Source organism: Cygnus olor, chromosome 2 (assembly GCF_009769625.2).
Source record: "Cygnus olor isolate bCygOlo1 chromosome 2, bCygOlo1.pri.v2, whole genome shotgun sequence".
NCBI classification, from domain to species: domain Eukaryota; kingdom Metazoa; phylum Chordata; class Aves; order Anseriformes; family Anatidae; genus Cygnus; species Cygnus olor.
Genome location: NC_049170.1, coordinates 129,005,215 through 129,018,933, shown reverse-complemented (window position 1 = coordinate 129,018,933; position 13,719 = coordinate 129,005,215). Strand labels below are relative to the sequence as shown.

The 13,719-nt window shown below is 36.3% G+C and overlaps 1 protein-coding gene across 3 annotated transcripts in view; it reads right to left on the bottom strand.

Annotated features, from left to right (window-relative positions):
• ZFHX4 (zinc finger homeobox 4) overlaps positions 1-13,719 on the bottom strand; it is a 107,840-nt gene that overhangs the window by 67,614 nt on the left and 26,507 nt on the right. For 2 of the 3 annotated variants that reach the window (XM_040546091.1, XM_040546090.1), the window contains exons 2-3: positions 13,713-13,719; positions 12,100-12,602 (exon numbers count right to left, since the gene is read on the bottom strand). The exon at positions 13,713-13,719 is cut by the window's right edge and continues 2,617 nt beyond it. In XM_040546091.1, the coding sequence (XP_040402025.1) occupies positions 12,100-12,602; positions 13,713-13,719 (510 nt within the window). The remainder of the gene's footprint in view (positions 1-12,099; positions 12,603-13,712) is intronic. The other variant, XM_040546092.1, reaches the window with a different exon arrangement.

Here is a 13,719-nt window from a genome sequence, read left to right as displayed (position 1 = left end):
ATAAACAAACAAAACTTATGACAAATGAATGACAAGAAATTTTTAAGCAATTATATTTATATGCAGGTTAAAATAACCTGTGGAACTCCTTCCCATTGCATGTGGGAAGCCAAGAGTTAAGTTTATGAACTGAATTGATATTTGTGTACATATAAGACTATCCAAAGACCATTTTTTTGGAAAGCAAATATATACATATATATTTGAATTTGTACAATGTTAATTCATTGTTCTTCAACTAAAGAGGACATCTGAGAAAAAAACAAAACAAAACAAAACAAAAAAACACATAATTATACTTTATGAGCAATATTATTCCATATTTGCTCACTAAAGATTTTTTTTACTCTGGTCTGGGAAGCAATTGTTGTTAGCTGGTCTGGAGTAAAGAGATTAGATAAGTTGAACTAATGGTATAATTTACTGTGATAGCACAATGATTACATGCTTGGCCAATTAACGTGTTGTTTCTTCTAAAATAACATTCTCTTATGTTATGGACAGCCATTGCAAGAGATGTACTTGACTAACTTTATTTGCAATGGAGTATTTTTCATTAGGACAGGTGGGTAAGATAACTCACGATGAGGTGACTCAGAAACACCTCCAAAGAAGAAAGAAATATTCATTAAAGCTAGCACAAATCCTGATAATTTCAGCCCTAGAAGTGTTTATAAGAAAATTACGAGTAATTAGGAGATAGAAAATAGAACAGAAATGGAAATCCAACCTTTACTACAGCAGACACTAACATATATAGACATTTGTATAGTATTTTATCAGGTGACAGTAGCAGCCTGTGGTATGTATGGACACACATAATTTTAAATTCTGTTTATGCTCTGGGGAAGTGTACACTTTTATAAGTGCACACACCTGCCTTTTTGCCTCCCCTCACTGCACCCTCTGTGCAAGAAACCCAGTCTCCAACAACTGTGACTTCTACTAGCCTTGGATAATGTCTGGCTCTATAAAGTTCTCACGAGCATGAACAACTTCAGATTTCATCTCTAACTCATTCCTTCCAGTAACAGATACTGTATCAGACAGATATACAGATAAATATAGGGAGAGAAGAAGACAGATATTTCTCCACAAATATGAAGAAATTAAGTGGTATGCTTAGTTATGTTTCTATAAGGTCCATTAAGCTGCCAACATACTGGGGGCCAACCTCTCTCTTGCCTCTGCTTGGTTAGAGACACATTTTCTTTTTCCCCAAGGCCATGCACTGTTTCCCAGTCGAGATAGTATTAAGCTCACCTTCTAAAGCTATTAGGATACACAACTACTAAAAGTAAAGGAGAGACATTTGTTTCCTTGTTGTTGTGAACGCAAAAGGCATGGAACCTTTATACTTGCAGAGATCAGAAGCTGAGGGAATTGGGAAACGGGCTTGAATTCTCTAACATGAGATTTCAGAGCTCTTCTTTATTGATTACCAGCTCAATTCTCTTCCTTTTCATGAAAAAATGTCTCATACATATAACTCTTCAACATCAGCATAGCTATTGTCATTTGTATACCCCAAAATGTCTTAGGCAAACCTTATCATCCCTTTGGTACTTTTGAGGTAGCTGAGGTCACAGAATTTGAGCTGTCCATTGGAGAACTCATGAAGGAAAATAAGCATCCCAGAAAAAACTTCTGGATTCAGGTTCTCTGTGTTATATGTTGGTCATAGCTCAACCCACAAACCTATTTTTGTTTTTCAAATAACCAGACTACAAAGCATCTAACTGAGAAAGGATTTACTCTTTCTCAAAAATACCCACCAGGTGTCCTAATGATCGTTTCTGAAAATTTTCATCCTTTGAGTTCTATATGAGACATAAATTCAAGTATCATGAAGATACTTACGAAGCCTGACACATTGCAAGCCATACCAGTTAACATAGGAACAAGGAGACAGAGCATATTCACAGCAGATCCAATTCACCATGACATATGAGACTATCTTAGAAAACAAAAAACTGACAAAGCATATCAACAATTTAGGTAAAACCTTCTTTCTGAGATGCATCTGCAGCATGGTAGGTCCTGGAGACCAATACAGTAGTGCCTTTGAATTGGCCCAGTGACTCTAGGTCACAAACTTGGTAAAAATATTCTTAATATTTTGTAGACTATGATTCAGTCATCTGAGACTGACTTCACAAGATCCCATTCTGATATATACCAGCAGTATGCTGACTTCCCCCTGGGTCAAAGATTTCGAGTCACAGAAGTTTCTGGACAAATAAGGGCATAAGGTTTTCAGAAACCCTTGCAGTTTGGCTGCTTGTTTTTTTCCACCAGCTTCAGTCTTCCTAATTTCCACTCATTCATTAGCTGCGTACATACTGCAAATGCCAAAGGGCATTTCCAAAATAGTAACATCTAGATACTAAAAGCTGCCTCATTTCAGAAGTAAAGCAAGCCTTTTTTATGCTCTCATCACTAGCAGACACAGAAAGCAAGAATACCGAAATCCTCAGACTTTGTTTCATTGTTCTAGCTGTAAAAGTACCAAAATTCTGGTCCTTCACAAATTGTCTCTTTAATTAGAAAACTTTACTATTTTTACCTTAATCTATTTCCCAGAATGCAAGTTTTTGTCTAGATTACACAGAAAATAGGGATACTGTTATTAGAATAAGAAGTGCCCTTCCTTTTTTTTTTTTTTTTTTTTTTTTTTCTTTTCCATTAGGACCCATAGTTTTAAATTTAGCATAAGGAATGCTTGATAGTATCACTCATACCTGGTATGATACTTGAGCCTGTTGCAACTTTTCAGGATTTCCACTGAAAAACATCTTTATTTTTTAATAAATCAGTTTGGAGACAACTGATCTGTGATTCTGTGAACTCTCCCATTCCCCCCGCCAAAGATGGCCATAGGCCCAATCATAAGTTTAGGGTATCAGAAGAAATATTCCATTAGTGTTAAGTAGTTTTAGAACAAGATGGTATAGATCACTGGAAGTGTTTGCTGAAGTTCTGGTCAGAAATGTGTCCACTGTATGGTTTAAACAGTGTCATCATAACAGGATTGGTCTTGAAGTTTCTCTGAATAACGATTTTTTTTTTCTGTAAAAGAGTTTGTGCACAAAATATCCCTGAAGTATCCCTGAACAGCAGATTCTGTGCTGCTTCTATGGGTAGAGGCAGCCCTATTTATTTATTTATTTATTTTTCCAGAACCAGTGCAAGGAAGCACCATATGCTTTTATTCTTTGGGACTAATTACAAGGGAAAACAGTGATCACAAATAAAATCTGGTTTTTGGGCAAACTCCTGAATACTATTCCTATATCCCAGGTCATCTGCACATAATCCGGCCATAAAATGGTAGTTATATATTGTGTATTTTTGACATATGAATCTTGTTAACGTTATGGTTTGATTAACACTCAAGGATAACAGTTTTAAACAGAAAAAAAAGTACATTTTTTATCAGACAAATAATGCGGTCAAAAATCCAGTTTTTATTTATTTATTTATTTAATATTTTTTACCATTTATGTCTCCCTTTAGAAATATATATAGTTTCCCAATCATGCATATAAGCAAGGAGCATTGCTCACAGTCTTCCTATGTGATAAAAACAGGTTTTCTGTTTTTGTCACTGCTACTGTAGGAGGATGCCCCAGGCAGGGGACTCTGCACACTTCATCATTCAAGGACAACCTTTGCTCAATTTTTGTTTCCTTCAGTGCCCCCTGTCTTTAAAAGCTAAAGATTATCTTAATGTCTTCCCTCCCACAGGGAGAGTAGCACATACATTTTCCCCTGAGGCTATGGTACACAATACTCTGTGTATCTGTCTGCTGCAGAATTGCAAGGCTGGCACCTTCGTCTGCAGACCAAGGGGGTCATTTCCATGACATCCTCCTTCACAGCTGTCCACAAAGGGAAGGTCTTGCAGTTCTCACCATAGCTTCATCTTCTTTATATATAAGTATGAGGATGTACCACTGTCATTCTGCACTATCTGCCTGTGTTAAGTACACCAGCCTAAAAGACAGACCACCAGGAGCAAAAAATATTACAAGCTACCTCCGGTATTTTTTTTAGCATTAAAATCCTACCCACATTTAATGCAATTACTACCTATTTCCTGTTGTACTTTATTGTATTTTGCCCACAAATACACACATGAAATTTTATCCAATAAAATACATCTCTTGCATTTTGCCCAGTTCTTTCTAGACCCAACAGAATTGGTATTGCTCAGCATTTCACACCAGCCTCTTCACTATCTTCCCTTAAAAAAAATTGACCAGACTGTTGCTAGACAGTGGTACCCCAAAGGAAAAAAATAAATGCAGAAAATTAATTTGTTTATCTAGAGAGAAAGACACATATAGAGACAATGCAGTCTCAAGAGCTGTGTATTACACCACTCAAAGCTCAGTTCTGAACATATGAGGTCTTTAAGATTTATTCTCACCAACCTTGACAATAGACCAGCCTCCTAAAATTCCCAAATCTGGCATTTTTTCTGGATGGACTGACAAATGCATAGACCCATGGAATGCTTCTGCCCAGACACTTATCAAATACAATAGTAAAGCTGAAGTACACATATGCATGTCAAAATACAACTTTTCTGTCATGCCTGTCTTTTTTTCAATGCTTTTTCTTAATTATGTGGAATAAATGGTACAGAAAAATCCCACCTGGAAGAGTCTGCTAAACTGTGTTTACAAATTTTAGAGAAGACACCTGTAGTGTGTTCTGCACTATCAGATAAAATCTCCTAAGGGTAACAAGTAAATCTATGTTGCAAGGCTGGGTGGGAGTGGCTGCTAAATTCATAGCTGCAATCAATTCATGCATGTACACACATAACGCACACATTGACCTAATACTCTTACATTCACTATACATTGCATCTCTACCTTGAATCTCAGTTAGAAATAATTACATATTTCTCTTAATATCAGAATGAAAGAAATCCAGGCACAAAAACCAGCTGTTATACAGCCATTTTGTGTGTTGAGCATACTGAATAAATGAGGCTGATCCTCTTTATGCTGCTTTTGCTCTCCTCCTTACTCACTCTTCCTGCTCTGCCAGGGGAACTACAAAGTCATGCTCCCCTGGGCAGGCTCTGCACTGGAAGTCATGTCCAAATAGTCTGGTATAGCCTCCTTTTTAAAGAGTAGCTTTATACATCATCATCCACAATAACACTCAAGAGTGAGATCCTGGACAACATTTCAATGGGAATTCTCTAAAGAATTTGAGAGTATTTTTTGCTTTAGCAGTGTACCATAAACCGAATCCAATGCTTGTCATTTTTTGCAATGTAGATAGGACCATCTAGGCAGGAGAATCAGACAACACCTGAATATCAAATAGAATATACATGAAATATAATGTGAGAATTACTTCTCAACTATTATATTTTAAATTTAAAATAGAAACGAATAAATTTGAAATTATTATTCAACTATCCCCCTACATTTTTTGAAAATAATTGTACTTGTCTATTGTGTATAAGTATGTACAGTTAGCATGTTCATGAGTTGACTGTACAATGTGTTCTTTCAACCTTCATTTGTTTTTATACGTGCAAGCACAACAGCATAATCTGAACTACAGTAACTAAAACATGCAGTGGAAATTAAATTTCATAAAACATTTAAAACCTTAAATGATCATAAATCTTAAAGTACTATAAAAAATGAAATATCCTCTATCGTGAGGTTTATGGGTTTATGTTTAGCAACAAATTTGAATAACTTTTGTTTATCACTGAAAACAGCTTTCTTCACCAAAACAAACAGCAAGAATAAGATTAAGCAAAACATGTTTTGCCTCCTCAGATGTGCAGACATATTCCAATTTCCTTTGTACAATGATTTTTATGCAAATCAATGCTGCACAATCTCCTGACCTCTTTTACCATCATACCAGGACAAGGACAGTTCAATAATTGGACTGAAACATACCTAGGATATTTGATTTTAAATTATGAAGTTGGTGCAGGACAACTGAAATGAAAAGAATGCGACTTTGTGTTAATTCTGGACTGATCAAGTATCAAAATCATGTCAAACAGAGTAAAGCAAACAAAGTGATTAGGGCTGTTAGTCCATTCACCTCCACATGCATATACTTCACACCCTCAGTTCAGTTCTTAATTCCTAACAACGATGCTTTCATCCAGGACAAGGATAATGAGGAAAACCCAAGCAGAGTTCCTTGGGGAACTGTTATACTAAAAGTTACCTATGGACTAAATCCCACTTGTGCCTCCTGCACCTGATAAAGATGAGCAAAGCATTCAATAGCCCTCGTTTATTTAAAATCCAAATATGCAAACAGCATTGTGGAATCCAGACAGACTGCCTCACTGATGACACATGCAGAAAAAAAGCTAGTCTAATTAAGCTTTTGACTTTGAACCAGAAGAGAAGTGGACACCTTGCTTTTAAAAAGCGCTGTACAACCCCAGCTGAAGAGCAGGTGCTGCACGGTATTTGCATTTCCTGCAGAGGATGCTAGCTAGCAAGACCAACCAGCTGACCATGAAAATTCTTGGCCCTACGTGACCCAAGGACAGGCTATAAATCCATCCTATAAAATATAGTAAAAGCCCCGTTTGTTCTTCTACCCTTTCAATATGTGATGTTATACATTTGTGATTATCTCATTTTATTGGGCTCTTTAGAAAGCTGTTTATGATCATTTGTGGGCAAAACAAAGGCTCATTGTAAACTCTTTTTTAAATAAGTTGGAAGGTCAATATGAAACAAAGGGCATCACTTTTATGACTGCTACATGCAAGCTATGCTTGTGTGTGTAATATTACAATGCATTTCAGCAAAGGGATAGAGTCCTAGCTAATTACAAAGCTAACATATAATAGTATTGCATTAGCAGCCCAAGAAATTCCTATTGAATTGCATAGATCTGAAAATAGAAAGACATGCTTGTGCTGAAACTTAATTATCTTGGAAAAAATTGTGAGGGCCAGATTCTCAGAAGACATAAACACAAAGCTCTGCTTTACACTCCTGAGGATCTAATGTTTTGTTTATTTGGATAACCTCCATCAGATAAAACTTACCATTTGGATAGACTAATTTGCCGTATTATTTATGGTATCTACAGTCAAGTAACACAATTACTACTCAGTTTGTGAACAATAAAAAGAATACTGCTGATCTTCAAATACAAGGTCTAAAAGAGACGATCAGCTTGCTCTGCCAGGTTAAAAATGTGAATGCTGTTGCATTCCACTCTAGGCAAAGAAGACAAGCCTTTTTCAAGGACAGTTTGGACTGAAATTCTTTTTTATGGTTTCAAAGTAAAACATTATGGTAAAAAATGAATACAGCTTTGTTTGTTTCTTCAGTCATCGTTAGCAATAGACATAAAGGTATTCTGTTTTTGAGCCCATATGGAAAGATCATCAACACTTTCTGCTTCTGGGTCCTTTGCCAAAATACCATATCCCACATGCCTTTTACCTTAAAACATAAAAGAAAAGGTGTTGTTCTGGTCAAATAAAGAAATAATTTTTACTAGCATACGTCTAATGTTAAAGCTGCCTAAATCCTGCCAAAGACATTAAAACACCATCTGCAAAACAGATTTTCATTAAATTGATCAGTTTAAAGTTAAGCAGCTAGGCAGATGATGCTTTTGAGCTAACCTTTAACCTTTAACCTTCTTAAACTGAAATCGGGTCACTCCTTTTGGGTAATATCTTTGCCGTTTGACAAGATGAGAGGTAAAGTGATCTATCCAAATTGAACTGACAATCATAGCATTAATAGTGATATGGATCGATATTTTGTCAATAAAGGAAAAACCAATGGAGTTTTCACACAGCTGAGTATTTGTCTGCTAACTGTTGCTTGTCACTTGCCCTGAGCTCCTAAATAGCTGCATATATAATGTAAACTGAAGTATATACCCAATATAAAATTAATGTATATTAAAGCTATTATTGGCTAATTGAATATTTTAATACACTGACTTCATTTTTTTTTATTATGATTATAAACTGATCCTGTCATTCAGTTACTTGGCTAACTAAAACTTCTTTACAGCCCCTACAGTTTACTTGCAAAAAGGCTGCCCTGTTAGATTTAAACTCCTTTTACTATTTATTTATTAAAAGTATTTGGAAACTATTTTATGAGCACCGGACATGACATATGCAGTTCCCTGAATCAAAAGCTATTTGACTAAGCCACAAAATGGCTTCCTTAAGAGCAGTTACAGCTCTATGTAGTTTATATCCAGAAAGATCACTTTGCTACCTCAGGTTCCCAGATCTGCAGAAGTCCAACATTTCCTCCTGCAGAATGGAAATGCACTCTGTTGCTATAGCGTCTTTCTCTGTTTACTTGTGGAGTTACCGGATGCTTCGTGATACTGTGAAGGATTCACCACTCTTCGGTGGTTTAATTTGGTTTAATATCAAGCTCCACAATTCCAAACACAAGTCTTTGGGAACTTCATCTAGCCCAAGCAGAGTTCACTCAGGGTAAGGTCGTCTTTGTTCTGGTTCCTAGCAGTCAAAAAACTAACTGCAACTTCTGCATGGAGCAATCAGGTCTTTTTCTTTCTTTTTCTTTCCTTCTTTCTTTCTTTCTTTCTTTCTTTCTTTCTTTCTTTTTTCTTTCTTTCCTTGTTTTCTTTTTTTTTTTTTTTGATTTAGAAAACAGCTGAAAGTTTTACTTTACAACATTTAGAATCTAACTTTAAAAGTGACATTTTGATACTGACTAAAATTATACAGCTTCAGAAGAGAAGCTCTGATGTTCATGATAGCTTTAAAAGCTATGGTTGTGAAAAGACATCCTTTTATTTTATTAATAGTTAAGTAGAGGAAAAGAAATCTAGCTGTTATGGCAACACTTACAAAAGGAAAATTCACAAACCAATAACATTTAAATAAACATAAATGACTAAAGATAAAACTCTAAGGTGCCTGACAAAGCAAGGAAACAAAGTCACAGATTCTTTTTCTGAGCTTTCAGATGGTTTTAGGATTAAAGTTTGTATTGCCAAACCACATTCACAGCACCTTAATTTTAAAAGAGTTAGAGGAGCTGCTTGAATATAAACACAATTCCTGAATATTTGATATCACTCCCAAGGCATATATCTATTATTCATACAAGTTAATGTTTTTTTTTGTTTGTTTTGTTTTGTTTTTTCCTTAGGTGCTCTAAAAAGTATAACTGATGTATCAAGAAAAAAAAGTTTACAGCTCTCTTGGTGTCAACTGCTTCACCAAGACCTGAAAAAACTATCTAGTCTGCCAGCAGATAACTTTACAGACTTTCAAAATCTTATTTATTTCCACCTTATGGACTGAATGTACACCCACAATTAAAACTAAAGTTGTCTGGGTGACATACAGAGACATTACATTCCTGATACAGATACAGATATTTTGTGATACACTGTAGTACTGTCAATCCCAAATCTTAAAAGGAAAACAACAACAACAACAACAACAAAACTAATACACCAATTCAAATTTTAAATAAATTGTTCCATGAAAATTAGCCTTAAATTGAGATTATATGAAAATAGTGTGTGCATGTGTGTGTGGTGTCTGATTTCTGAGAGTTTTTAAGCCTACCAGTGTTCAAATTTCCAAGCCTCTCTGGGAAGTCATGAGAGACATGAACTTCCAAACAAGCTAAGTTTCTCACTAGTAATCCTAGGGACAGATCTTAAAAATACATGTATTAGGAGACTAGCAACCTTATGATTATGAGATTTATGTTTTGTATTGCCCTTCTGTAGGACATGAAGATTAGGAGGTATTACTGAAAGGGTTGTTCTTTACTCTTTACTGAAAGGCATTGGAATGGGCTGCCCGGGGAAGTGGTTGAGTTACCCTCCCTGGAGGTATTTAAAAGACATTTAAATGTAGAGCTTAGTGATATGGTTTAGTGGAGGACTTGTTAGTGTTAGGTCATAGGTTTGAGTGGGTGATCTTGGAGGTCTCTTCCAAGCTAAATGATTCTGTGATTCTATTTAAGACCTTATGCATTCCTCCTCCTCTGAGATGCTTTTCACCTTAACTGACTCAGAGCTGGAACTTACAAGGTTGGTGTTGGTCATCTGATGGTCATATGATAGCTGAACTACACAGGCACAACTGAATCTAACAAACCAGAATCTGGAAAAATAAGAATAAATATCTTCAGCAGCAGAACATTATAACTGATGAGGGCTAAGAGTTGAGACTCACTCCCTTATACTCCAAATCAAATATTTTGTGGAACATGCTGCAAAACCAAACATATTTGACCAAGATTTTTCTAGGGATAGGGTTGTGTGAAGTGATGAGACAATGCTTTTCTGAGTAGCTGGTTTGTATCTTGCAACTCTATATCTATGCCTATGGTTTTATTTTGAAACAAGCAAATGGCATCTTATTTTCCAAAGTCTTTGAAGCTTTAGCAGTGAAGCCATCTGAGAAAAGTCTTCTGCCTTCCCATCTCCCATTCTATCACTCTTATCTGTGACGTTTTTTTCAGCAGCATCTCTCTGAAGGCTAGCTTTATAAAACAGATCATGGAAATAATCCAGGTTAACACTCCAAAAAACAGATGGGGACCAGCTATGTTTAATCCAGGTCATTTCAAAAACCTGCCTTACAGCATGGCTCTACAGTCAGCATAACTGGAGGGAGCAAGGAATCATTTCATGAAAGACAGGGAGCAGGAACCTCCGAAGACAGTTTTGCTGCTGAGGTAGGCAAATTATGTCACTATACTCTTAGCTCTTTTGGGACTTTTCAAAACAAAAATTTGGGTCTTTAAAAAAGCAAACATACAAACACAAAAAAACAACCCCTTGGAGTTAAGGAAAAGCAGAGCAACCAGCACTGTGGGAGAATATAATAGACCTAATCTTGTGTTACTGCCATTTTTGTCCATAGCAGATACTCCAAGGTTAAAACTATCAGGTTATAAAATGAAAATTCAAGTTACTGCCTGTGCACTCTGTGTTAACTCAGAACATCCATTTGAACATTTCTGAACACCAGCAAAATGTTGTTTCTTGCTTAAACTACAGATCTGCTGAGGCTTTTCTGTATTTGCTCCATGTGTACATGTTTTCAACATGATTAGAAAACCAGCATAGCTGCTGTAATCAGCAGATGACTCCTTATAGCTTAGTTATCACAGATTTCTAGTATAAATCAATAGATAACACTTGCAAAATGGATTTTCTAATCATATTTAGAGCTTGTTACAGTGACTAATGGTTTGCAATATTTCCTGAATTTTTTTATCCCCTAGACAAAAGAAGTTTTTAATAAGTTACAAAGTTATCTTGGAAATGAATGTGTTATATTTTGTACATGAACCAAGACAATCAAGCCAATCCAGTAAACACACTGCAGAAAATAAGTTACCCCATAATTAGGGTTTGGAAAAAGTCATGACAAGTTGTGTAATAAACGGTATTCATCACTCCCACATATTCATTATATCCACATAGTTTTTTCCAGTAAAGATAAAAATATAGTTGCCATTCTACTAACATATTTATCTACACCACACCCTTTCATGTTTGTGAAAAATCATTACTGGCTTGCAAAAGAAGGGCAGACAAAAGGATGGCAATGTTTACTTTTGAATATTGTTGGTAATAATGTGGTATATTACATGTCCTTACTGAAAATACTGATGTAAAATAACTTAGCTGTCACAGACTATGGTTGCAAACAGACATATAAGCCAGGAAGTGATCTCTTTTCCTATGCACGGTATGGAAAATTCATCATTTTCCATAATCTCTGTCAAGCCTCTGATCAAAAATGTTATGGACAAAGTTTGAAAAGATTATAAGACATGCAAAACCCCTCTAGTTATGTATGATGAAAGAACTTCTTTTAAAAAACTTATGTCCCCTGTGTCCATAAAGTGAAAGCTGAGTGGGCCCTCAGGTGAATCTACACAATTCACTGGGAGCACACCTTCTTGATTAGCCTGAGTATTTTTTTTCAATTATACACCTTCCATAAACATTTAATCTCATGATTAATCACAGTCTTGTTCAATTAGCACTGAAACAGTTAATTCCTAGTCTATTTGGTGTCAACTTAAATTGCTGTCACTGGCTTACCTTGTACAGTTTCAGGGCTGCTTCATGCCTGTGATTGGTAGTATGTAAGCGCAATTTATCCACGCTGTTGGTGTAGTAGTCACAGGCATTACATTTTAGGTGAACCGGGTTGCCAATGGCAATACACTTCAGCCTCCACTCATTAGTTTTGCCCCCTTCTTTAATGTGAGCCACCAGTTGATATTTCTGCATATGTTTGTCAGTCTTGCAGTGGAGCTGGAAGTTTGCTTTGAGCTGCGTGTTGTAGTTACAGAGCTTGCACTGGTAGATGTCTCCAATTACAGCCCTCCACTCCTCTTCGGGGAGCGAGCGCTCGCTGCTCACATGCACACTTAGGGCCTCCAGGCTGTCAGAGGTGAATTTGTTGCAAACAGCACACTGGAATAGCTTCAGCGCTGGGTCACTGATATAAGGTGACAGCTCTCCTGCAGTAAGGAGGGACAGGTCATCACCCATTAGCTGACCACTGGCAAGCCGGATTTCAGGCGGCAGCTCATTATTTACTACAGGAAAAAAAAATTAAAAGGGAAAGTAGAGACCAGCAAGCATAGCACACACAGAGGAATCTGTAAAATAAAGCCTTGACAGGGAGTTTGCTTTCTCTAGAGCTTAAACTATAAAAAGCTGTAATAGGATTGAATCAGGATCAATTACAATCATCCCTTTCAACTTCTAAATTCCCTCATCAGATAGCTTTAATTACTCCTACTGGGCATGATGTCATTCTGGAATTTGTATTTTCAAAGGCATGAAAGTTGATCAATAAAATAACAAAACAGCAATGCTTTTGTAACTTAAAAGCCTAGATTAACTTACACAGCACTAATTGTAGTTATGTTATATCCTTTAAATGATGCTGCAGGTAGCTCAATATATACATATCTACAATATACTAATTAGAATAAGTGTATCTATGCCAATTTAGCTACTTTTAGTACAAGATCTTAGTGTTCTTATTTCTAAAATATGCCCAGAAAACAGCACTAGGCCTATTTAGGTATGTCAAACATGAAACATTAGAACTGAATGAAGTTTGAGAGTTCTTTTTTGTACAAATCTATAAGGTTAGATAACAGATTTACAGTACACTGCCCAAACATGAGCATTTGACTCCAATTCACCCTCCTCTTATACCTGGAATACACACAATTTGCTAACTATAAAAGGGCATTGTCAGTTAAGAAAGAAAAGATTACATTCCTGCCCGAAAACATTGACCTATTCAGATAATTAAAAACTGCAGAAAACAGAGCTGCCTTTATCTTTTCTATTTTGTTTATTTGATAGCACCTTGTTACATAATCAATTAATTTCATTCTCTACCTGTGGACCCTGCACACAGTGATGGAAGGGAGGAAGACAGGATTGTAAAGTCACGCGCTTGGTCGGGGGCTGGAGGAAGGCCCCCAGGGGCAGGTAGAGATCCTTCACTGCTTTCTGCAGTAAGGTCACTCCTGTAACCATTATCTAGCATATCACTAATTTAGCTTTTACAGAAAAGGCTCGACACAAGATGATGAGCAAAATAAAACAGAAAGCGGGTTTTTGTCTTCAGCTGAAGCACTAATACTTCTAAGTGAAAAATTAATATGAGAAGACAAAGAGATACTGACCAAGTCC